This window comes from Platichthys flesus, chromosome 7 (assembly GCF_949316205.1).
Source record: "Platichthys flesus chromosome 7, fPlaFle2.1, whole genome shotgun sequence".
Taxonomy (NCBI): Eukaryota; Metazoa; Chordata; class Actinopteri; order Pleuronectiformes; family Pleuronectidae; genus Platichthys; species Platichthys flesus.
Genome location: NC_084951.1, coordinates 8,703,033 through 8,728,370, shown reverse-complemented (window position 1 = coordinate 8,728,370; position 25,338 = coordinate 8,703,033). Strand labels below are relative to the sequence as shown.

Below are 25,338 nucleotides of genomic sequence, written 5' to 3'. Positions count from 1 at the left end.
GTTGTGGGAGGTGATGGAGCTGACTGACAGCCTGATGTGTGTGTGTCTGTGTGTGTGCGGGATGGGGGAAGTGTGTGTCCGCCGCTGGCTTGTGCTGTTTTTCCAGCCTCAGCTCTCCGGCGTGTAAAGCAGAGGTAGTCCGCGCGTGCAGGTGCATGACAGCCCCAGATGTGTGATAGAAGTCACTGAAGATGGGGGACGGCAGAATGAGTAAGCAGTGAGAGCAGCCTTTTCTAAAATGGCGTCGGAGGCTTGTTCGATGTTGGGAAGCTGGCATGCCAATAAATTTGTGGGCACCCTACTGTCTCCTGTCGGACGGAGAAACGCGCTCCCCACAGATGCTCGGAGGGAGGAGGAGGGACAGTGAGCGCACGGAGATGATGGCAGGCTTTGTAACCCTGCACTGGCTCCTACATTCAGTCAATCCAAACATCACGTATCACCACGCATTAAGCCGTTTATAGGTTTATTGAATAAACAATGGTTTGCTTGCCCTCACATTCAAAATTGAATTTGAGGGAATTCGTTTCATATTTGTTTATTTTTGTTATACCTCAAATGCCTTATTGTCTTATAGTGAAACAGAAAAAAAAATACTATACACCTGCTTTATATTATTTATTTAAACCTTTCTCCTGCAAATCAGCTCATGTAATCTCAAACCTCCCTCGTGTGCGTCTTCATCCATGAGCGAAAAGCCTATGAGAGCACCCTCCTCCCACAAAACATGCTAATGCCGGAAAATCTATGCATTGATTAACATGCGACGTGCAGAGGATTCGAGGCCAGTTGCTGGGTTACCTTGCCTCGCATGAGAAAAAACCACAGAGAAGAAAATAGGAACAGCGAAGCCACCTCACCCCCTCCCACCCCTAACCCCCCCACTCCCACCCCTACCCTCCCTTTCTCTCTTGCTCTCTCTCTCTCTCTCACACACACACACACACACACACACATATATAACTGAATTTAGCACAGTGCCCTCTGAGGATGTTTTATCATTATAATAACAAAAAAGGAATAAACCATGAACGCTGTTTGACAAAAGCCTGGTGATCACACAGTGTTTCCCCTTGTTTTCTTTCAGATATGGACGTGTGGAGAGTGTCAAGGTCCTGCCAAAGCGGGGTTCAGAAGGTGGAGTCGCAGCCTTTGTGGATTTTGTGGACATCAAAAGTGCTCAGAAGGCTCACAATGCCATCAACAAGATGGGGGACAGAGACCTGCGCACCGATTACAATGAACCGGGCACAATTCCTAGTGCCGCGAGGGGGCTGGACGATAGTCTGTCCTTAGGCTCTCGTGGACGGGATGTATCAGGGTTCACAAGGGCGGCAGGGGGGGCCATTTACGTGCCCCCCACGTCGCTCCACAGCAGAGAGGGACGCTATGAACGCAGGCTAGACGGGTAAGTGGACAACGTTTCTCTGAAGCCAGGGGGAGCCGTGGTTTCTGGTAAACACATCACCTCCAAGCATCTTTCCACCATCTATTTATTTACTTGTTTGTGGGTTAAAGGGGAGGAAACAAGCTCATGGTCCAGAATTAAGGTACACGTGTGTTTAACGCATAGTCAGTAGTCTAAGCGGCTGTTGGGGATTATCTTTGTGAGTTTAAACATCTCTGTGATGTGGATATATCATTTGCGGAGAATACGGGGCAAAGATTGGATATCGTAAAATTTCCCAGGATTATTGGAGAGAGAGAGAGAGAAAAAGAGAGAGAGTGGTTCCGACTGCCATCCCTGGGATTTCCCTAATCTGGAGTTACATGCCCTGCTCGATGGATTAATGTCACCCTTTTTTCCTCATATAATAAAACAACCCAGAGCACACATTCTATATATTTAAGACACCATTGTCTGGATTAGTCTAATGTGGAGTAATGTGGATAACACAGGATGTGTATTCCCTCCTGTTGGATTACCACTGGCCACACACCTAAAGGATATGCTATCATGCTAAAGGTATGGTTGGTTTTCTTGGTACTTTGTTCTTTTTGTTTGCTTTTTGTTTTAATTTGGGATTATGTCTGAGATCAGGGCATTACAAATTGAGTGCTGGGAGACCTCTGCTGGTGATCCAGGTCAGCAGAGGTGACTGAACAAGTGAGCAAATGACTGTTTTTTTTCATCTGCCTTATTTTTGTGGAGATTATTTTTTTCGAATTTTTCAACAACTGAGACTTGCAGATGTGCCGAGGACCGAGATGGACTCTATGGATCGTACCGTGGGAGGAAAGAATGCTGGAAAGTGTGACTGGAAAGTTGTGCCATCCTTACTGCTGGGAGATAACCTCATCTCATGTCTGTGGATTATCTCTTCTTCCCCGAACGTGGAACTATAACTAAACCTTGGATACAATCGCACAGAATCAGAGAACTAAGTTGTGCGTGTGAAATGCGTTCCTCGTCGCCTCAGCCCATGTTGGGACTGCGTGCAGGCTCTTCCACCTGTAAAGGAGATCGCAGATCGACAGCAGACATGAGCATCCAAGAGCTTCAAAACTGAATGTCCTCCAGCCTGGGAATTAATACAGTGATACGGAGAGAAAGAAAATCTGGATTACCATTAAGAGACATGCACCTAATCTCACCCCCCTTCTACAAAAGGGTTGGACTACTTTACCGCCGTGCACATTGTGACTGAACTGGAATGTGCAGGACTGCGCAAATAAAGATGCAAGACTTCTTTTTAACATCACATCTCTAATGGCTGTTGGGGGATCAATACTGATGTATTTGGACTCCTGGATATCGTATTTATTTTACTGGACTCAAGTGAAACGCTGAATGTTTTTTCCCCACATGTTCGGATGGATATATTGACTTAAACAGACATTTTCCAGCATACAGAAAATCCCAACCTGGATTCGTACGAGGCCAAGCTTGCTTTTTTTGTTTTGTTTTTCTTCTTTCAAACAGACACTCCAGCTCATCTATACACAAGAGGTCGCCCTGCCCTGAACGATGAGGATTACGTTTTTCTCCGTGAACGATTTTGCTTGCATATTTTTCCCCTCCACTCAACATTTTTGCCCATTTTTTCTGCTCACAAAGTTCTATCTCCCTAGATTGTATTCGGAATTATAGGTCAAGTTACCACTCTCTCAAAAGGTTGGTATGTCCTGCCCTGCGTATTTTAGCTGTCCTCTCTAACCCCCTAGTTTGAACCCCTGTCTCACTCCATTTCCCACACTAACCGAAGTAGCTACAAAACCTATTATTGCTGCCTGTGTGTCTAAATGCAGGAATCTGTGCCTTACCCTTAATGCCCTTTTCCTATCTCTTCCTCTCACCTGACCCCACCTTCAGATCCTGTCCCCTGTTCTCCTTCTGATGAATAGATCCACATTGAAATTAGAAACTCTATCAATACCCAACATGGTCTTAATAATACGTTAGAATTGAGCTGTGCAAAAATTCAAAAGTTTCAAAGACACGTCACATCCATTTTTCCAGTATGTGCATTGATATGTGCTTTGTGATCATTTAGAATAAGAGGAAAAACGATTCCAAGTTCAGAAAAATACAAATGCGTTAATAAATAAAAATCCATATGTATTTTTTTTTTTTTAACCAATGAGATTTAACAAGACAATAAATAATCAATCAATGTTTTTATGAAGCAAAAATGACCAACGTGAAAAGTCTTTATTGTAAAAACTTGATTGATTGAAAAATATAACAGGTATTTTCATCAATAATGAAAATAATCAGTAATTCCAGTCCTGATATCGTCAACACTTCTGCAGCTTTTGATTTCTATGCAGGATAGTGTCATATGGAAAATGTAACATCCGTCTGAGGTCCCTGATTCGATTCACACAGAGGATGTCGCAGCCGCTTTTAGGGTCGGCCATTAACACGATCATTACCTTGAGTTGATTTGCCGTCCGAGATTCTTCCTAAACCATTTATCTTTGGAAACTATCCCTTTTTAATTTCTGTTGCAGACCAATGGGCAGAACTGATTAATGGCAACACCCGGTTTAGATTGCTGCATCAGTTTTATGCATCGCCTTGATTTGTCAGATATTTAATTTACTGAATGAATTAATACAACAGACTACGGACACATTTTCTATGTTGAGTTTCTAGTTCTGTGTCACAGTCCATTTCAGCAATATGATATAAATCACTGTGCGAGAAGATTTTATTCATTCTGCCAAACCTGAGCTCCACAGTTTGTGCTTTAGCCTGCGACGATGACTGGACCCTCCACAGCTGCACAGTTCAACTGTTAGTTTGCATGGTAGAAGGATTTTTAACAATAAAACTGAATCTAACACTTTTGGGAATGTTGAATTAAATTGAAACATATGTTTAGCTCCCGCATATGACTGAGGCTCCACATAAGACGCCTTTTTGGCACGCTGCTGGAATGCATCCTTATAATTATGCCGTTCACGTAATCCCAAAACAGTTGATGTGCTTAGCATGCACTGGAGCGGACTAATAATCAAACACTGATGGAAATTCTGTTAAAAAAAGTCCAACTGAATTATTTTTAAGCCCCATGAATAATGTAGAAGCTGTTTTGTCTAAAGTGAAATTGAAGGCTATCTATTGAACAGTGAGCCAGCACCGGCAAATTAGCATTTTCGAGAGCATCTAGGGGTCAAGGTAATCCATCAATTTCACAGCAGACATTGTTATTCCATAGATGTTATTCATGAATCCTGCACACAGATGATAAAATCAAATAAGCTCCTGACCTGCCGTACTTAATGTATAGTGAAATACAGACATGGCGCATGTCTCTGAAACTGATTTATCTGAAAGTGTGTTTATCCCAGGCAGTCTTTTGTTCCTGCACAGTGACCAGTTCTGCAAACCCTTAAATCCAGTCAATTATGGTTATTTAGTGGGGGCTTTGTTTTTTGCTCGAATGTACGTATCTTTAAAAGAGATCAAATAAAAATTAAAAGCGGGGAAGAGGTTAAAGGTCCATTATTTGGCACAGAAGCTTAATCTTGATAATGAGCGCAGTCTATCAAAGCCCTGACAAGATTGGCAGGGAAATGTGAGTGTGAATATACGCATCATGTTTTTTTTGTCAAGTGTAAAAGGTCAGGTTGGGAATTGCAGTTTAGTTTTTTCCCTGTGGGTGATTCATCAAATGGCCTTTCAGGACATCACAGGGCATCAGTGATGCAGAGGAGGAGGCTTGTGTCGTACATCTTCAGAGAAATGGCAGCGGCTCTCCGTCAGCAGCACCTGCTGTGACACATGTTGGTTTCTAAAGCTCAGATTGAAATGCAGGCAGCTCACCTCAAGAACGGGGCTGGCTGCGGAAACGCACACAATTTGGATCCTAAGATGTTTGATTAGAAGGCGTGGCAAAAGCACTAGAAAATATCCAAGTAGTTCATAGTTGTGCTATTGTGTGACGATCAGATTCCCAATCAAACGGTTGACATTGCAACATCCTAAATAACTAGCTGATCGTTTGTATCGAGGCACAAGAGAGACTATAAACGTGTGCTGCGTTGCTGAAGGAACTAATCACCAACATTTGCTTGAGATTCAGAACACAACACATTGTGCCCGCATTTTCACTTGTATTAATAAAACAAAAGCTGCTGCCAGGTCTCTTATGAAATAAACCGTTTCCGAGGTTTCTCCTTGTTACAAATGTCTTTGATTTGCTCTTACAGATCTTTGTTGGCGTTAGACAGTTCAGCAGCTTGAAGGCGGCAAGCAAGCACAATTCACAAACACATCCCGACACAGACGTAGTCACAACAATCATCTCTGATCATCTAAATCCTAACAGTTCCTAGAGATCTAAGTGCTTATATTAGGTATCATAAAGGGAAATCATGAATCATATCCAAAGAATCAGTTAAGACACTTTTTCATGAATCTCAGATGTCTTTTCTCATACTGGATGATCGTTATCAAGCTGAACAGAGACTATTACTGGAGAGTATATTGTTTTGTTGAAATCTTGCAGAACAGATTTAGTCTTTCGGACATTCTTTAAGACTGCCATGTCAAAACGGGATCATGGCCAGTGAACATTTGCAGGAAATATTTAAGGGGAACCAGTACCACGAACATGAGAACGCTGCCCAGACTCAAACTGAGAATGTGGCGGTTAGGTGATGTGAGCATTAGGACACTAGTCCAACAAGACATCATGTTATTGGTTTTTCTCAACCATGTTGCATCATTTGTGGTTTAAACACTACTTTATTTGTATGATTTTTCATCTGGACAGTTTAATTTCAATGATTATTTAGGCATATATTCATTTTACTTATAACTTTTAACTTATTTTATTAAGTAGACCTCCCCAAGAACTACATCCAATACAGCACATTTGTACCAATTATATATACAAACATTATATAAATATATATAATCTCAACTGTATTACAGTGTCACACAAGTATGATTATACTGACTTTTTGGTAAATCCTTAATAAATGTCATTATTGACAGTTGAGGTTTGTTGTCCAATAAAATCTGGAACTATAGAGTTTTCATCCTCTAGTTTGAAGTGGTCAAAGTTTCAAAGAGTATTATATTAATCGCTAGTATAATGAGCTTTTGTAACTGATGTTATATTAAAACATATCCAATCCTGTGTTGGAACATCAAAACCAATTTGCTGATTATAATTTGAACTGAATTCAAACAGTGGTAATAGCTGTCCTGTCCCGCTCATTACAGGGAGTTTGGTAGTTTGACTATTGTAATGACACAGCCGTTGCATTCCCTAATTAAAGTGTGATTGCTTTATTCAGAGAGAGGGAGCACAGGTCTGAACACAATGTCCTTATTTGCATAGTTTTAAATGTGCATCTTCATAAAAGATGCTTTGGAGAGCTTGTTTTCTTTTCTTTCTTCAGGAGAACAAGTGGTGTCAAATCGTGTAGCATCGTAAACAAAAGACTTGTCACAAGTCACCTCCAAAAACCTTCAACAAAGCCCCTCAGATGAAACGCCTCCCAAAGTGGCTTTTGTTCGAGTTGCCAGATGTTACAAGACCAAAACAACTTGACAATCTATAAAGTCAAAAACTCCCATTTAATTCCATTTATTACAAGACGTCTTTGTGCACGTCTGTTATATCCTGCAATTAAACCTTGAAGTGAGCTGCAGGTTTCTGAATGCATGGCTTATGTTTAAAATGTCTCCTGATATGTATTTTCAGTAAAGTGTGGCGTTTCACAATAGGAAATACTAAGCATTTGTTTGATGCTTGAACTGAGAAGAGGTTGAATAAAAACACGTCTCAAGTGTTCAAAGAGAATCATTCGAAACAGAAACTGCTTGAAGCTCATGCCCACACCTCAAATCAGCTTTTTATTGTAAAAACAAGTGCTTGGTTTGGTGGCATAAGGATTTGATACTTATAATCTTGACACAAACATTTAGTCTAAGAGATGTGAGGCCTGATGCTCAGTTGTCTTAAACAGTCAATTATTAAAATCCCCTTGTAGATCAGTTTGTAAGCAGGTAAAGATCTCTTTTTGTAAAGATGTTTTAAAACTACCCTCCTCAAAAAGCTTGAGTGCCCCTTCTTCCCATGTGTCTAATAAGGCGATCCCACCAGAGACACCTGAAATGTTGGTTTATCCACTGTCTTGTGCTGGCACCTTTCTTCAGCGGCTTAGATGGAAGTGTAATGTGCTGTTGTCCTCTCTTCTTGTTTGTTAGGACTGCTGAAACTCGGGAGCGGGCGTATGATCACAGTGCCTACGGCCACCACGAGCGCCCTGGAAGCACTTTCGACCGCCAGCGGCACTACGACACAGACTATTACCGTGATGCAAGAGACAGGACTCTGAGCACAGCAGGGGCTGGGTCTGGTACCTCCAGTGGAAGCGCTACAACCGTGTCGTCAGGAGTCAGTGGAGCTATCGTCAGTGCCGTTGCTGGCAACACAGGAACAAGTGGTTCAACAGGGGCCCCGGCAGCAGGAAGCGGAGGATCTACATCCAGCGTGGTCGGCTTCTACCGATCCCACAGCAGGAGCCCTTGTCGCTTTGAGACGCCCGAGCCTCGTTATGAGCCTCGTACCAGGGAACCCTTTACTTTGGCCAGTGTGGTCCACAGGGACCTTTACCGGGAGGACAGGGGTCGGCGTGGGGAACGCTCGTACCGTCCCAGTCGCAGCCGGTCACCGCACTCGACCCATTCGCCAAACCCTTCTCCTCAGAGACTGGCGAGTCAGGCCAGCCGTCCTCAACGCTCCCACAGTGGGTCGGGCTCTCACAGTCGCTCCTCCAGTTCGGACTCGGTCAGCAGCACCAGCAGCAGCACGAGTGGCAGGTGAGTGAAACTAATCTCAGTGTCGATATTTACTCCCGTGTGTCGGGAGGATGTTTATTTGTGTGCAGACTAATCTTGAACAGCAGCTGGAAACAGTAAGTATTTTAAGAGAGAAGTCTGAACACTGAATGCTGAGCACTAAGATGACAAATGAGGGCATGGTCGTTGGAGGGAAGTTCATTGGACCAGTTCAGGATATTATTAATGTCGTCCATCCATCATTTTCTCCTGCTAACCTGAGTCCAGGGCATAGTGGTAGCAGGATGGGAACTTGTTTTTTAATAATGCATCATAAGAGTAGTAGTAATACATGGTTGAGGTGCATCTCATGCTTTTATACAATACAGTTACACCAATCAATTATTGTTATATCAATTCTTGAGCTGAATAAATCCAGTGTAAACATTTAAATAACATCTCAGAGATCATTTTATTTAAGTTTTCTTCAGAGTTGAGTTCATGTGGACTTCTCCAGATGTCACAATAGATATTTTATTTAATTGCAATGGAAAAAACTCACAGAGCCTCTAAGTGTTGGTAAACATACCATCCTGTGGATCCAGTTTGATTTAATACGTAATAATGCACTGTCCCCAACACGCACGTACGATTATACTGGCTCTATTGAATACTGTAATTGCACCACTTTTGCCAACAAGCTACGTCTAGGCTGTGCATTTAATTTCTGGGTAGTGAGGGCTCTCTCATTAAGAACAGTTTGTTGCGCAACAATTTTTCTTTGCAGAAGCTGTGGTTTTTTAAATATCAACCGTTGCAACATGGCATGACTCCTAATACTAGAAATGCTGTGTCATTATGTCAATTCCTTAGGTGGCTATAATTTTAAACGTAAGGAATGATGAATGGAATTGACTTTTAATACTGTGCAGGAGATTTAAAGTAAAACAGCCAGCACTGCATATTGCAAAAGTCCACATTCATTGTGACTACTGCAACGCCAGACTTGCTTTTTTTCTGAATCCAACATCTGAACATACCTCCATGCTCCACCCTGCAGGCAACACCAATTGCATGCAAGTGTCTGCACGTTAGAAAAAATATTGAGAAGACACACCATGACAGGGAAAATTATTGCTGTCTTCTATCTTTCTTTCACGCCTAAATTTCTTGAGAATTTGAAGCAATCCTGATATGGCCCCACCAAGGTTCCTTGTAAGGGTTCCAATCGAGCAGCACGTGTCAATGTGTACATTTTAAAGGGATAAGTGTGTGAATATCTACTCTGCTCATTTCTGTGTGATCATTAGTGAACTTTTCAAAGGACTGATCTGTATTCACTAGCCTGAGTGTTTGATTGCTGATGTAACGGTTGTGATCGCACTTTTGGTGTTTGATGTGAATCTTTTTAATTTACCCCGCTGTTTGTACTTGGCTTTTGGCTTATGTCCATTTTACTGCTCTCAAGTAACCCTGGAACTATTTAAAGGGATAGTTCTCAGAATTTTTTTTATTTACTCATTATCCACTCACCACTGTGCCGATGGAGTGGTTGGGGAAGTGTTTGAGTCTCAGGGGTAAACAGCGTTGATGCAAAACGCATGACACTTTATTAATGAGTGTTGCAACATTTGTTGTAATTATGTGTGTGTGTGTGTGTGTGTGTGTGTTAACTTGGTCATTTATTTAATTTTATTAGTTGGTTTGAGATTTGTATTATTAGCAAGTGTACAAACAGGGAATACATACCAGAAGTTTAGGATCAAATGCCAAAGAGGTCTCACTGTTTGTTTTTTGTTATACTGCCTCACCTTTGAAAAGAGTCCACACCTCTGATGGACATAGAGCGACCATCGGCTGTATGTAGAGCGGTAGCGACACATGTGGTTTGTCGAGGGAGTGCTGCGGGGGGGAATTTCAGGAGACGGCTGGTATTTTTTTCTCACTGCCTACCTCTCTGAATGGGCAATGGCTCCCCCCCTCCGTGAGATCCAGTTGGAACTGGAATTTTCTGGCCAGTGCTGGCTGCCTGCCCACTCCCACAGGCCAGGCTCCGTCAGCAGCACTTCCGGGATTGTCTGAAAGCAGGAGGAGAAAGTGAGAGGGAAACAAACAGCAGAGGGCCTAGAAAGCTGAGACAGGCCTGGGAATGGTTTGACCGAAAAGGTGCACGAGGCAGCCATGAGTTTTCCACTGACAAATCCATCTTTATACGCTCGTAGTCAGATGCATCATGTTAATAAGGAGACAGGAGGAGAAAGGTTTTTTTTTTCTTCTATTTCAGCTAAGACATATTGCAGTTTTGATAGAGTATAAATACATGTTTTGCGTGAGCTTAGATGCAATTGTATGACTTTATGCAATTACACTGCATACAGACCCTCTCACCTTTTTCACATTTAGTTATTTATCCCTTAATTACAAAGCCAAACAAAATTACCAATGTATTAGCAAGGTAACACTGTATTCAGACACTTTAACCTGATGATCCTTTGGTAGCAATACAGCCTCGAGTTTTCTGAAATATGATGTGTGGATTTTCGGCCATCCTTGTCTGCAGATCCTGTCGAGCACTGTCAGGTTGGATGAGCCTTTTCTCCGGTCTCTTCAGGGATGTTTGACTGGGTTCAAGTCAAGGCTTTGGCTGAGCCACACAATGACATTTACAGAGTTGTCCCTAAGCCAGTCCTGCGTGGTCTTAGCTCGTTGTCCGGTTGAAATGTGAACCTTTAGTCCAGTCTGAAGTCCAGGAGATCTGTGGACCAGGTTTTCGTTTAGGATATCAATCAATCAATCAATCAATCAAATTTTATTTGTATAGCCCATATTCACAAATTACAATTCATCTCATAGGGCTTTAACAGGGTGTGACATCCTCTGTCCTTAACCCTCAGCAAGAGTAAGGAAAAACTACAAAAAACCCTTTTAACAGGGTAAAAATATGTAGAAACCTCAGAGAGAGCCACATGTGAGGGATCCCTCTCCCAGGACGGACAGAAGTGCAATAGATGCCACGTGCAGGAGAACATCATCAATAATCTCTGTACTTAGTTCTGTTCACCCTCCCCCCCACCCTGACCAAACTCCCTCACAGAAGGATGCTACAACCAGCAGGCTCCAGTGTTGGGATGGTATTGGGAAGATGATGATCTTTACTTCTCACTGTCTGAGAGCACTGTGATGCTTTCATGTGTCTTTCACTGGAGAGAGGATTCTGTTTAGCCTCCCTGACATAAGACTAGTGCCGCAGTGATGGTTGTCCTTCTGGTAGTTTCTCCAAACGGCATTTTTCTGGAGCTCTGCCAGAAGGCACATTGGGTTTCTGGTCCCCTTTCTCACCAGGGCCCTTCTCCTCCGATTTCTCAGTTTGGGTAGTCAGCAAGCTCTCTCAGGAGAAGAGTGGTTGCTCCACACTGCTTCTAGTTAAGAATTACGGAGGCTGCTGTGGTCCTGTGAAAACCTTCAATGTAGAATTTCTTTGTAGACTTCCTCTGATCTGTGCCACTACACAATCCTGACTCTGAGCTCTGCAGGCAGCTCCTTCAACCTCAAGGCATTTGCTCTAATATGTTTTGTCAGCTCTGAGACCTTTTACAATGACGAGTGTGGGCCTTTCTAAATCATGTCTCTCAAATCAATTTACCACAGGTGGACTCCAATCAAGATGTTTAAACATTTTAAAGATGATAAAGAGAAATGAGGGGGCACCCAAGCTAGATTTAAATGTGATTTTTCCATTTCTCCTTCTTGAATTTGTAAAAAGAAAAATGTTAGTTATAATTTTGAATTTTCATTAAGGGATATTGAGAGTAGATTGATGAGGGGGGAATATTTACACTATTTTAGCATAAGGCTGTAACATGCAAAATGTGAAAAAGAGATAGGATTTGAATACTGCTTTTGAATTTCTAAATTCTCAGAGGAAGAATGTGTAGCACTTAAAGTGTACTACTGCAAAATGCCATTTTATTTAAAAATGTATTGTATTGAGGTGAACATATTAATGACTTGTTATTGTCATTATAGCCAGTTAGAGTAGCACAGATAACCCACCCTTTTATCTTTAAGTCAGTGTTTTCCCTATCTTTCTCTTTACCACAGTGATTCCAGCAGTAGTTCAAGTGATGACTCTCCGGCACGGTCAGTGCAGTCTGCAGCTGTTCCTGCGCCCTCAGCACTTCCTCTTTCCTCCCTTGACAAGGATGAACCACGTAAAAGCTTTGGCATCAAGGTCCAAAATCTTCCTGTACGCTCTACAGGTTAGTTATGAGGTGGCCCTATGGTGTGCAGTTTCTATATAGCCCTCAAATATAAACACATTTTATAAATCATATATTGTGTATTATATACAAATATTTATATGTAACTTTTTAGTATGCTTTCTTAATAAAACATTTGATGTATTTACTGTAGATACAAGCCTGAAGGATGGTTTGTTCCATGAATTTAAGAAACATGGAAAGGTCACATCTGTACAAATCCATGGAGCTTCAGAGGATCGTTATGGGCTTGTATTTTTCCGCCAACAAGAGGACCAAGAGAAAGCACTTGGAGCATCAAAGGGAAAGCTTTTTTTTGGCATGCAAATTGAAGTCACAGCATGGAATGGACCCGGTAAGTTCTGATCTTTAAAATTCTTGCAACCATAAAAAAATCAAGATTGACAAATTCACAAGGATACAATGGGATGACTTTCTTTTCAGAGACGGAAAGTGAAAACGAGTTTCGGCCCTTGGACGAGAGGATAGACGAGTTTCATCCAAAGGCCACGAGGACATTATTCATCGGAAACCTTGAGAAGACCACTGCTTACCATGACCTGCTTAACATCTTTCAACGCTTTGGAGAAATAGTGGTAAGTTAATGTGAAGTGGTGGAGAAATCCTTTCTCCTGCAGTGGTTACCATGCTGCACATTTTGAGAGGATCTTGTTCACAATATTTATACAACATATTTATGTTTTCATTGTCTTTTCAAAGGATATTGATATTAAGAAGGTGAATGGAGCCCCACAGTATGCCTTCTTACAGTACTGTGACATTGCAAGTGTCTGCAAGGCCATAAAGAAGATGGATGGGGAGTACCTTGGTAACAACAGGCTAAAGGTGAAAATACTCTTTAAAATGTTTTAAACTACAACATATTCTTAAGTACAATTTGTTTGAACTGTTGAAATCTTTGAGTTAGGTACTATTATTTAATCTAACATTTTCAGCTGGGCTTTGGAAAGAGCATGCCTACAACATGTGTTTGGTTGGATGGATTAGCGTCAAATACAACTGAGCAGTTTCTCACTCGACATTTCTGCCGCTATGGACACGTTGTCAAGGTTCGTCTCTTTATTTCCTCCCCTCATAGTTTCCCATTATTGAAATTTCGGCAGCTTGTGACTCCTCATGTTTTCTTCTGTCTTCCACAGGTTGTATTTGACCGAATGAAAGGAATGGCCCTTATCCTGTACAACAACATTGAGTATGCACAAGCCGCTGTCAAAGACACAAAGGGTTGGAAGATAGGGGGCAGTAAAATTAAGGCAAGTGAAACTTATCTTGTGTCTGACATGTTGAAAGACCGAAGGAAAGAAAAAAATTTAACTTCACATTCTTTTTTGTTATTTTTTAGGTTGACTTTGCCAATCAGGAAAGTCAGATGGCTTTCTACCGTTCAATGCAGTCGTCTGGCCAGGATATTCGGGACTTTTATGACCTTCTCACTGAAAGAAGGTTTGTGTAGATCTCTTAAGGAATAATTATAATTTAGCTTAAATCCTGCAGTAATATAAGCTCAAAAGTGATTGATTCCAAAGTATGGTGAAATTACAGCTTGCTCTTTTGTGTTTGTTTTAACAGGGATGACCGACGAACTCAATATGAATTTTCAACAGAAAGACCGTATTATGAAAATGCACGGACTCCTGGAACATTCACTGAAGATCCACGTCGTAAATACCCTGCTAGAAGCCGGGAGTTCTACACTGAATGGGACCCATACCAGGGAGATTACTATGATCCACAATACTTTGAAGACCCACGGGAGTATCGGGAATACAGAACCGACCCTTATGAGCAGGACATTCGCAAATACAGCTATTTGCAACGGGAACGTGAAAGAGAGAGGGAACGCTTTGAAACAGATCGGGGACGTGATCATGGGAGGAATGCCATAGAGCATAGCCAAAGCCCATCACAACTTGCCACTCGTCGTCCTGCTAGCCCCACTGCATCTCCTTCACTCTCTGAGAGGATACCAAGTGATTCAGACCGTCGTATTTGTTGTCGATCTTCTGACAGAAGTGGAAGCTGCAGTTCAATCTCTCCACCAAGATTTGAAAAACTTGAAAAAGCACGCTCTGAAAGGTATAACAAATCGGACAAACCTGAAAAGGACCGTATTTTTGAAGTTGAAAGAGGGAATTTGGTTGATAAGGAGAAGCGGGCTGGATGTAAGGATCGTAGTGACAAGGACAAAAGTGAGAAACAGAGGCTTAAGAAGCTCAAAGTTGCATCACCTATTATCCAAGCATGTGAGACAGAACCTGAGCTGGAAAGAGATATTAGCCCTGAGTCTGTCATTCGGAGTAAAACCAGTAAAATTCAAAAGGAAAGCTTGAGCAAAGGAAGGTTAGACCTTCTGCCTTGTGTTGTGCAGCTAACACGTGTCAAAGAAAAAGAAGGAAAATTGATTGGTCATGCCATCCAAGAAAAACCGATACAGAGAGGTGGGAGTGACAGTCCTAGATTGGCATCACCTTCAGCTGAACAGAGGAGTCCTCCATTCCGCTCAGAACCATCGAAAAGCGATATCTCTAAGCATGGAAAGGTGCCCAGAGACAAGAATATGCATAGTTTAGTGGAAGTTGTTGATAAGGATGGCAAAGTAAAATCCAAGAAACTCGGAAAATCTGAAATGGGATCAGATATTGGTGTTTCTGTGGATATTGACCGTTTGGCTGCAAGGAAAAGGCGCTTTGAAGAGTCTGGGAAAACGGATCGACAAAAGAGAACTAGTGAGGATGAACTTGGCAGATCTGGACTTCAAAAACTATGGAACAATACAAAGGAGACAGATTTGGATAAGAACCTTTCGATTAAAGGAATGCACAAAAAGGAACACCACAAGGATAAGTGTATGCGGATGGTCCCAGTAAATATTCCTAAGGATGGACAAGACTGTGAAAGTACCTCTGTAAGCCTATCTTTGGAACGGCAGTCACGGTTTAGGGAGATGTCTGGGGATTCAACAGATAAATTAGATTCTGCCTTCCTTAAAATGGATGTAGAGGGCTCAAAAAGTGAAACCACCTCCAATCTCACAAAAGTATCAGATGATTGCAGTCTGGATGAATTGAAAGAAGAGAAACAGGGTTTGTTTGAACAGGAACAAGTAAGAGGGAAGTGCACAGACTCTGATGACGAATATGAACACTTTTTGCTCAATGACCAGACTAATATTTGCATAAAACAAATTGAACAGAGTAGATGGATTCGACCCGAGCTTGGTGATCCTGATAAATTAGTTAAGTTTGAAAACCAACCAAGCAATGAGACTCCCGACTTTGAAAAGGATTGTGTCATGCAGGATTTTGGAAAACCAAATCGGGATTTGGCCAATGATGACTCCTCCTCATCTAAACGAAAGAAACTGGAGAATTTCAACTTTGAAATAGTGATTCCAAAAAGTGAGCATAGTTTTACAAGTTCACAAAAGTTGAATGAGGTAATTTATCCAAGTATGACATCCTCAACAGAGACTGGGAGCGTTTCTCCAAAGGACGAAGATGAGATCATCCCTATTAACAAAGAAAGAAAATCTTCTCCAAAAGTAGATGATACATTTTCACACACAGAGTCAATAAAACACAGTTTGAGCTTGCCAGCCAGACATTTTCGTTCTTCTGACCCTGAGCTTCCAAAACTTAAGACTACCTTGCTTGGATGTGATGAGGAGTTAATGCAATGTTGGGAAAGAAGAATCAAGTCTGATTCACTTAGAATGGAAATGACTTTCCCAAGTGATATTGCAAAACAGGAAAGTATCTGCAAACGCCTTGGGCAGGATTTGGAACCCGGCGAAGTGCAGTCTGATTCAGATGATGATGTGGAAAACAAACACACATCTCCCAAGTCCAATAGCTCCTTGTCTTATATCCTCAGGGAACGTGACGAGAGAACGTCAGACATGAAACTTTCTGGCTCCTTGGAAAAGAATAAATTTTATTCTTTTGCATTAGACAAAACTATAACTCCTGATACAAAAGCACTCCTTGAAAGAGCCAAGACGCTGTATTCCTCCAGGGAAGATAACTGGTCCTTTCTTCCCTCGCGCTTTCCGACCTCCCACAGCTGTTCAGAAAAGGGCAAGGTAGAGTTAGCACCTCGACCTATTCCTTCTTGGTATATGAAAAAGAAGAAGATTCGTACTGACTCTGTGGAAAAGCTGCACGATAAAAAAGAGGAACTCAAGCCACAGGATCAAGAGCGTCAAGAACTGTTTGCCTCTCGCTTCCTGCACAGCTCAATCTTTGAACAAGATTCCCGCCGTTTACAGCATCTTGAACGTAAAGACCAAGATGTAGAAAGTGCAACTGGGCAGCCTTTTGGTAAGCCAAGTGCAACTGAGCCACAGCCTGAAACTGGGGGAGGTGACAACCCGCAAGAGCCAATTGTGCTTTTCCATAGTAGGTTTTTGGAGCTTCAGCAACAAAAGGACAAGGACCAAACCCTAACTGACACAGAGCTTGATTCAGAATTAGAGCTTAAAACGGACCAAGTGGAGAATTGTGAAAATGTGCTGTCTGATAAGGAATCTGAGCCTGTACTAAAGGTTGATGTCAAATCTGCCAGTCCCCGAATAACCTTGTCGGTTTCACCATTTGTTTCTTCCCCAAAAGAAATGTCTCCAGAAAAGAGAGAGTTTTTTACTGAATCCTCCAATCAACCCATGCCAATTGTCAAAGAAGAAAAAGTGGTGCCAATTCTTGAGGTGTCTCCTCCTCATTCTTTTGCTTTTGATGACTTTAAGCTAGTTGCTCCTAAGCTAACCATAAACCCTCCACATGCCCTTTTAGAACAAGAAAAGGAACGGGAAATACAAGTAGAGTTAACTGAACCCGGGGTAAAAAGTTGGGATTGTTTGGCAGTGGAACATAAGGCTCTTGTGGAAGATAAGCCGACAACTCCTGGTGGTTCCCTAAGTGGGTTTGAAAGAGAGGCTGCAGAATTAGGGTACTCATACCCAAAGATTGAAGAAAAAACTGAAATTGAAACAGAACCTAAAGGAGAAAAGCTGAGAACAAAGGGCTTTGAGGAATCTCAGAAGACTGAGACAGATAATGAAGTATGTATGCCAGAACTAGAGGCTGAAATAAAACCATTACCAAATCGCAGGCAGCCCAAGAGTAAAAGGGCAAAACCACTATCAGTACTGCGTAGCCCACAGCCATCCCAAAATGCTGCTACTGAGAAACCTGCAACACGAAAGAGTGAAAGGATTGACAGAGAGAAACTCAAAAGAGCCTCATCTCCTCGAGCAGAAGCGCCAAAAGCATCTTTGGAGTCTAAAACCACGTCCAAATCACCAATCTATGCGTCAGACTCCGAGCAGCACATAGAGTCAAGTTTGATTCATGGGAGGACACGTCGTAGGAATGTAAGGTCAGTCTATGCCACTCTACATGAAGATGACCAAGCTGGTAAAGAGGTAGTTGAGTCAGCACGCTCCATGCGTAAACGGGGAACTGACAAAGAACCGATACAGCAAGATGTTCAAATTCCATCTACCAATACCAGGCGAGGCCGCCCACCGAAGAGAGGCATCAAACGAAGTGAGGATGCATCACCAGTAAAAGATGATCAGCAAAAATTGATGGAAGAAGATGAAGAAATTAAAGAGGCATCAAGTACAGTAGAGGTTGTAAAAGCCTCTGAAGGATGGCGTTCGCCCCGCACCCAGAAGGTGCAACAATCACATCTAACCTCATCTGCTTCTGTTAACAAGAAAGGAACCACAGTAGACAACCAGCCTGACAGCCCTACAGAGCTAGCTGAACAAGATTATCTATCAAGTTATGATGAGTCTGAGGCTAAGCCTAAAGATGGACCAGACCTCATTATAGAGTTACCTGAAAGAACAGAAAATGTAAGTCCACCAATTCACAGAAAGGAAAAAGATCCAAAAGATTCTGGTGGAAAGAAATCTACTGATGACGAGATGGTAGACACCAGCTCCTCAGAGAGAAAACAACCTGTAAAGAGTGCCAAAATGAAAACACCAAGGTTGAAAAGAAATACCAAGCAGCTCACTGAAGATAAATCACACAGCTTAAAAAATCTTGAGATCCGTGTAAGCGTTGATGATGTAAAAGGTTTACTTCGTTCAGAGGACAATGTTCCAGGGACATTTGAAACTCCTGTTATTACAAAAACTAAAATGGTGGTAAAAGAGAATGAGGAAACAAAGGCAACAAGCTTTCCAGAAGAATCAAAAGAGGATGATGTACAGGACAATGAAGATACGCTATCAGAACCGGAACTTCCTCCTGATCCAGCTGCTCTCTTAGCACGGCAGATGGAGCTAGAGCAGGCAGTGGAAAATATTGCCAAACTTACAGTTGAGCAACCTCCTCGGCCTTACAAGGAACCACCTACAGGTCAACCTGCCATATTGCCTCCTATCGTAGTGGAGCCGCAAGGTGAGGTTGAGGAAGAGAAACGAGCAATTCCTGCAAGTGAAACCGAACTTGCTGCAGCTATTGATTCCATTACAGCAGAAGAAAGTGCAGATGCGGATGGGTTCACAGCTGCTCCTACTTACACTGCTAGTATTCCCACTCCTGAATCTTTAACATCCCCCTCCTCTAATGAGATTATGGATCCTGAAACACACATGGTGATAAACAGTATTCTTGCAGCAGACTCAGATGATGGTCCTCTAACACCCAGCCCAAAGGAGCCAATGACAGATGTTAAGGCAGCTGAACACCTCCCTCTACTTGAAACACCCAAGAAAACAGTAAAAGTTAAAGCAAAAACCCCAAAGAAGACAAGAAATCGTAAAAGTGCAGCTAACAAGAAAGGGGATATTGCTGAGGAAGTATCACAACCAGATCCCTCTCCAGTCAAGTTACCAGAGTCTATCCCAGAAGACCCAGCAACCATTAATTCAAAAGCAGTTACTGTTACAGCAGGGCTAACAGTAGCAACGTCTGTGGTCACTGCTGTTGCAACTTGTAGGCGTGACGTTACAAGTTCTATAACTGTTGACACGCCCAAAGAGGCAGAACAGCCTGAGGTTGAACAGCCTGTACCCAAAGAATCTGCCTTCCATTCAGGCACAAGCAAGATCTCCAGTGGCAAAAAACATCTTCAAGCATCAGAGCCATCTACACCTACTCTTGCCTCTCCTCGCCCACAGGTTGTATCCCAGTTCAGTGTACCCCTAATGCGGCCAGCCAAAATGCCATTTTTGCCTGACTGGCCTCAGAGAAAGGAAGAAAGTAGAATCCATGTTGCACCCTCATGTCAAGTTACAGTAGTAACTCCCTCTGTACCATTGCCGACTACGCTAAGTGGAACCCCTTCAACAAATCCCCCAATGCCCCCTGACACCAAGGCTTCAGATATTGACCCTAGTTCTAGTACCTTAAGAAAAATTCTAATGGAACCCAAATATGTATCTGCATCAAACAGTAACTCTATACCTACCACAATGGTGACATCTACACTGTCAGATCCTTTGCGTATGTCAGAGAATGAAAATCGCCCGGATGCAGTGGGTTCAAGACAGTTACATCATGAAGAGAGGCCGACTTTCCCCATCCAGCCCACACACCACAAACCATCTCCTCTGACAGAGTCCCAGCAGAACTGTGGAGAGAAGACCCAGCATACAGTCATTTCCCCTGCTACATCAGTAATAAGTCGGATTCCAATGCCTTACGATACAGAGGAAACTCCGCGAATTTCTCTAAGTAACAGAAGCATTGGCCTATCTATTCCCAAGCAAAAATTTAGGTCAAACTCCAATGAGAATAATCGCTACCATGGCATGGATATAGTAGAAGATGGGAGTAGAGGGCGCTCGGTTGTTGAGACTACTCCCTACAGTACAGGCTCCAGTGCTGGCCTAAGGGTCAATACATCAGAGGGTGTTGTTGTTCTGAGTTATTCAGGTCAGAAAACTGAGGGGCCTCACAGAATGAGAGCCAAAATTAGTCAAATCCCTCCAGCGAGTGCTGGTGACATAGAGTTTCAGCAATCTGTGTCCAAATCTCAGATAAAGCAAGAGCCACTCATCACATCGTCCCAGTCACCTAACCCGAAAGCACCTCCACCTCTATCAGCTTATGGGCACACAGGGGTCCTCCTGACTGGCCAATCCTATAATTCTCAACCTGTAATTTCCAGTACCAAGCAGGAGAGTCATGGCTGTGACAAATCTGATGCTCCATATCACACTGCATCCCACGGTGGTGTGGTGAAGATGTACCAACAGCCAGTGAGTTCTCCTCAAGTACTAATGTACAGCCAAGCTGTGATACAGCAGCAGCATGGCAAGAGAGCAGGGACAGAACCTCTCCCAAAAAAGATGGACATTGGCAAAGCTGTTCAGCATTCTAACCTCAGTCCAGTAATGAGTCCACACCACCCATCGCTATCTGGAACCCGCATGACCCCCAGCCCTGGCATCCCAACTGATCGGTCTGCTCTACACCTCAAGCAAGAACCCCAGTCTCCACGAACAGCTGTTCACTCATCTTCGACCTTTGCCAAAGCCTGTGCTCCAGGTGGTTCTCCCATTGGAACCTCAGTTGTGCTGGGTCATGGGATGCCACAAATGTCTACATATCATTCAAATATACATCACACACACTCAGAACATTCCTCTGTCATAATTCAACCTCACAGTGTCACACAGTCTATGACTCATGAAGCCAGGATGAACACCCCACCAATGTCTGGGATAAACTATGGAAGGCGTGGTGATGCCCTGTCTTCACCCCATCAAGGGCCACCTCAGCACTCAAACACAACACAGCCTAATGTGATCCGTGACATGGTACTACAGTCTCATTCAAGTCCCAAGGGGTCAGTGTCAGGTGGCGGCAGCAGCAGTGTAACTGAAGAAGACTCAAGGCGCTTTAACCAAGCTCTAAGTAGACCATCAGTGCCCCAGCTCCAGTCAGATATAATGATGATTCACAGTGATCGCAGAGGGCTGCACTCGAGTATACGTATGGACCAGTACAGAGACATGCACCAGCGCATCTTCATGCACCAGCAGCGGGGAGAGCAAGCCGCTGTAGATGCAAGACAGTCACGAACCTCAGAGACTGGTGCATCTTTAAGCAACATCTCTGTGCCTTCAAAGAGTCCTTTAGTGGGGAAGACCATTGAACTTTCCTCAAAAGAATGTCTCAAACCAACCGAAGGAAAGCTGATACATCCACCCTCCAATGAAAGTAGAATCCGGGGAGTTCATACATCCAGTCCTGTCATGGTGTCTCCTCACCCTCATGGGGTTCAGCGATTGCCTCCCGGAGGTGCAGGCTCCTTTTCAGTCTATCGGGACATGCGAGGCTTCCCATCTCAGTTCCCACGACATCCCTCATCAGGACACAACCTGGCCAATCAAGGGATTACATCTTCACAGGTCACTAGATATGCTTTTATTATCTCTACTTATGTGCAAATATTTCAACGTTTTTCTTATGTATTATGTTTATTTGCTAGATAATACACAGTGTGCCTATTTCTAATGATTTGATATGTATTTTATTTATCAGGTCTCTCCGGAACCTGACATGGGTCACAGGGGGAAAATATCTCAGGCACATGGGGGAGGAAGTGATCCTAAGCCTGAGAGTCCTCATCTTCGCCATGCTACCTCTACAGACCTCTCCCATATTTCCAGAATATCAGGGGATACGGTCTCACCCTCATACCAGTCTCCCATGAATTCGCCCATGAGTCTTACTCACAAGCCAGATCTCTCTCTTCAAAAAGGCCCCCCAGCCTTCTTACCAACCCCTCAGCCAGCAGCACCCCCATCAAGTGTACTGCAGTCACGGCCCGATGCTAAGCTGGAACATTCAGGACACCAATCCATCGACATGGTGCAGCTTATGACGGTAGGAAGACAGAGGAATCAGTGTTGTCATAATGCATGGAATGCATTTCCATTCCAAAACAATACCACAGAGAAAATAACGTTTCTATATATTTTTTCTTCAGAAATATCCTATTGTATGGCAAGGCCTGTTGGCACTGAAGAACGACCAGGCTGCTGTCCAGCTGCACTTCGTCTCTGGCAACACCATCCTGGCCCAGCGCTCTTTGCCGCCCCCAGAGGGAGGTTCTCTTCTCAGAATTGTCCAGAGAATGAGGCTTGAGGCTTCCCAGTTGGACAGTGTGGCACGCCGAATGACTGTGAGTATTTCAGTTTTGAGCGGTACATTGCAAAATTTGTTTATTTGGCGACATTGCTGATGGTAAACGCAAAAGTGGTTTTATACAACCGTTTACATCAAAACCGTTTACATCAAAACCACCTATAGTAACCCTAACCCTTTTTGGGGGTTGTTTTTGGAGATGTCACCTGCAGTTTTTCATCTAACCGCTTATTGTGGCTTATCCTGCCTTTCCATTGCAAATATTTCAAACTCAACTGGCAACAAATGCCAAAATATATACATTTTTTTTTTGTATGCTTTACGATAAAGACTTTCGTTCATGACAGGTGGAGAATGACTATTGTTTGTTACTGGCTCTACCCTGTGGTCGAGACCAAGAAGACGTCCATGGTCAAACTCAAGCTTTGAAAAGTGGCTTCATCACCTACCTGCAATCCAAACAGGCAGCTGGAATCATTAATGTGCCAAACCCTGGCTCTAATCAGGTCTGTTGTGGTTTCTGTTTTTGTTTGTTTTAAACTATTTCATAATGACATTCTGTACCATGAGAAGTTGTTCGCCCTCTCATCATAATCTCTTTATCTTTGGATTCACAGCCAGCTTATGTGGTGCAGATTTTCCCGCCGTGTGAATTCTCTGAGATCCACCTCTCTCACCTGGCACCAGATCTTCTCAACAGCATCTCCAGCATTTCCCCTCACCTTATGATTGTCATTGCCTCCGTTTGATTACCTCCAGTTTTTTTCCTGAACAAAGCCAACACCAGCCCTTTTGGATTCATCCAGTTTTGTAAAACTGGAATTGCCTCATACTTTTATGAGTTTGAGTTATAAAAAACATCCAATTTAGCATGCGCTCAACTTTTCTCCTTCACTTCAACAAGTCCATAAATCGCACAGTGATATTGAATTCCAAAAACTATACCTTGAGGATATGAAGGGTCAAATGGGGATTTTCGACAGTCATTTTTGATTACTCATTTTTTGACATTTTGGAGGTGTTGTGCATAGCCTTTTCTAATTCATGGCATTCATAGAGCTATGGGTTGAGACCTTCCTATGGGATATTTTTTACCTTCATAAAAGTGATTGTTTTTTTTTAAAGACTATATGAGAAGTCATTGCACTATGTTAGGGACAAAAATTGGGAACTGTACAGATTTGAGTTTAATATGATACATGTTATGGAAGTACTCTTGTAGTCAGCCATGCTAGCGCAAGATAAAAGAGAAATCGTTGCCTGGAAAATGATCAGGATCTTTTGGGCCTGATCAGTCATACTGCGTTTGCTCCTTCACCATCAGCCAACTTCTACTTCATTTCCGGACTCGACTCTCCATCATGACGTGTTCCCTCCCCCAGGAACTCATGAGGGGATGTTTAGAGTTGTACAGTTTACACTCAATGCCTCAACAGGGGACTATAAAAATAATATTTAATTTGTTTATTTTTGTTTGCATTTTCTTTACGCCTAAGGGTATTGTGGACAATTGTGAAACTGTAAATATTATAAATATTTAAAGACTGAAGCAATGTCGAGAGACCAAGTGAAATATTTTACAAAACAGATCATCAAATCTTAATGTTTTCTTTCTGTGTTTCTTTATTGATTTTTTCTTGATTCTTACTTTCTTTCTTTCTTTCTTTCTTTCTTTCTTTCTTTCTTTCTTTCTTTCTTTCCTTCTCTCGCTCTCTTGCAAGGGTATGGAGGGGACTGGTGGAAGGGATCTATTTAGGATCCAGGAGTGATATTTGCAAAAAAAAAAAAAAAAATTACTTATGTGCCAAAATATCTTTTGCAATCGCTCAAAACACAATGTAACTAAAACTAAATTTGTTCAGAACCTATTTTCATATGTGACTTTGTATTTTGCCACTCAGAGGGCAGACTTGATTCCTTTTTTTGGTATTGTTCATCAACCTGACTCTGTTACGGCAGCGCTTTTACATTTTTGAAATTGTTTCCTCATTTTGAAGGAACCATTGTATTGTCTGGGGTTGCTTTTTCTGTTTAAATTCCTGTTTTCCTTCTCTGTGAAATGGTCCTCTACTGCCCCCTGCTGTCTGGAAATCGTTCTCTGCACCCTGAGGTCATTTAAGCCGTGACTTCATGGCAGATGTTCTATAGAGCATGCTTTATTTTCAAATCATGGTGAAATCATAAAGGCAAAGAATGTGACTTGAACTTGACATCATGCCGCTATTGGATGTTTTGATCATCTGCCTCCATCCCTTTCCTGAACTGTCTCCTTGAGCCGAGCTGTAAATACTAACGTCCTTAATATGTGCTCTTGTGTATTTTTCCCGTTATAATTGTTTTTCTTCAGGGTCCTTATTTTTGTTTTGTGCAACAAAACAAAGCAGTCTGAAAGAGACGGGAGATGAGGCGTGATAAACCGATGCTGAAAGTAAAACCGTGCTTGTCAGTTTTTTGTGGTGTAAATATTTCTATGACTGCAAGCTGAATACTCTAATTGTTATGTTGAAGGCACTTATAATTTTTGATAAACAAATGAAAAGAAAAATACAAAAAAACAAACTTAAAACGGTGATTAATATGAAAACTGTCTTTTGATCAATCTTCATTTTGAGTGTATTTTGCTGTTCCTCCATGAGGACATTTTAAACTGTAAAATAAATTGTTGTTTAACTTACTTCTGAAGATCATTAAATGGTCAGTCACTCTG

The 25,338-nt window shown here is 42.4% G+C and overlaps 1 protein-coding gene across 1 annotated transcript in view; it reads left to right on the top strand.

Annotated features, from left to right (window-relative positions):
* Positions 1-25,338, top strand: part of spen (spen family transcriptional repressor) — a 27,133-nt gene extending 1,795 nt beyond the window's left edge. Inside the window, exons 2-15 of the mRNA XM_062391867.1 lie at positions 1,088-1,408; positions 7,670-8,284; positions 12,344-12,501; positions 12,656-12,856; positions 12,946-13,097; positions 13,222-13,347; positions 13,458-13,571; positions 13,662-13,775; positions 13,865-13,965; positions 14,092-21,892; positions 22,026-22,370; positions 22,474-22,668; positions 22,979-23,137; positions 23,249-25,338. Of these exons, the coding sequence (XP_062247851.1) occupies positions 1,088-1,408; positions 7,670-8,284; positions 12,344-12,501; positions 12,656-12,856; positions 12,946-13,097; positions 13,222-13,347; positions 13,458-13,571; positions 13,662-13,775; positions 13,865-13,965; positions 14,092-21,892; positions 22,026-22,370; positions 22,474-22,668; positions 22,979-23,137; positions 23,249-23,380 (10,534 nt within the window). The 3' untranslated portion in view covers positions 23,381-25,338. The remainder of the gene's footprint in view (positions 1-1,087; positions 1,409-7,669; positions 8,285-12,343; positions 12,502-12,655; positions 12,857-12,945; positions 13,098-13,221; positions 13,348-13,457; positions 13,572-13,661; positions 13,776-13,864; positions 13,966-14,091; positions 21,893-22,025; positions 22,371-22,473; positions 22,669-22,978; positions 23,138-23,248) is intronic.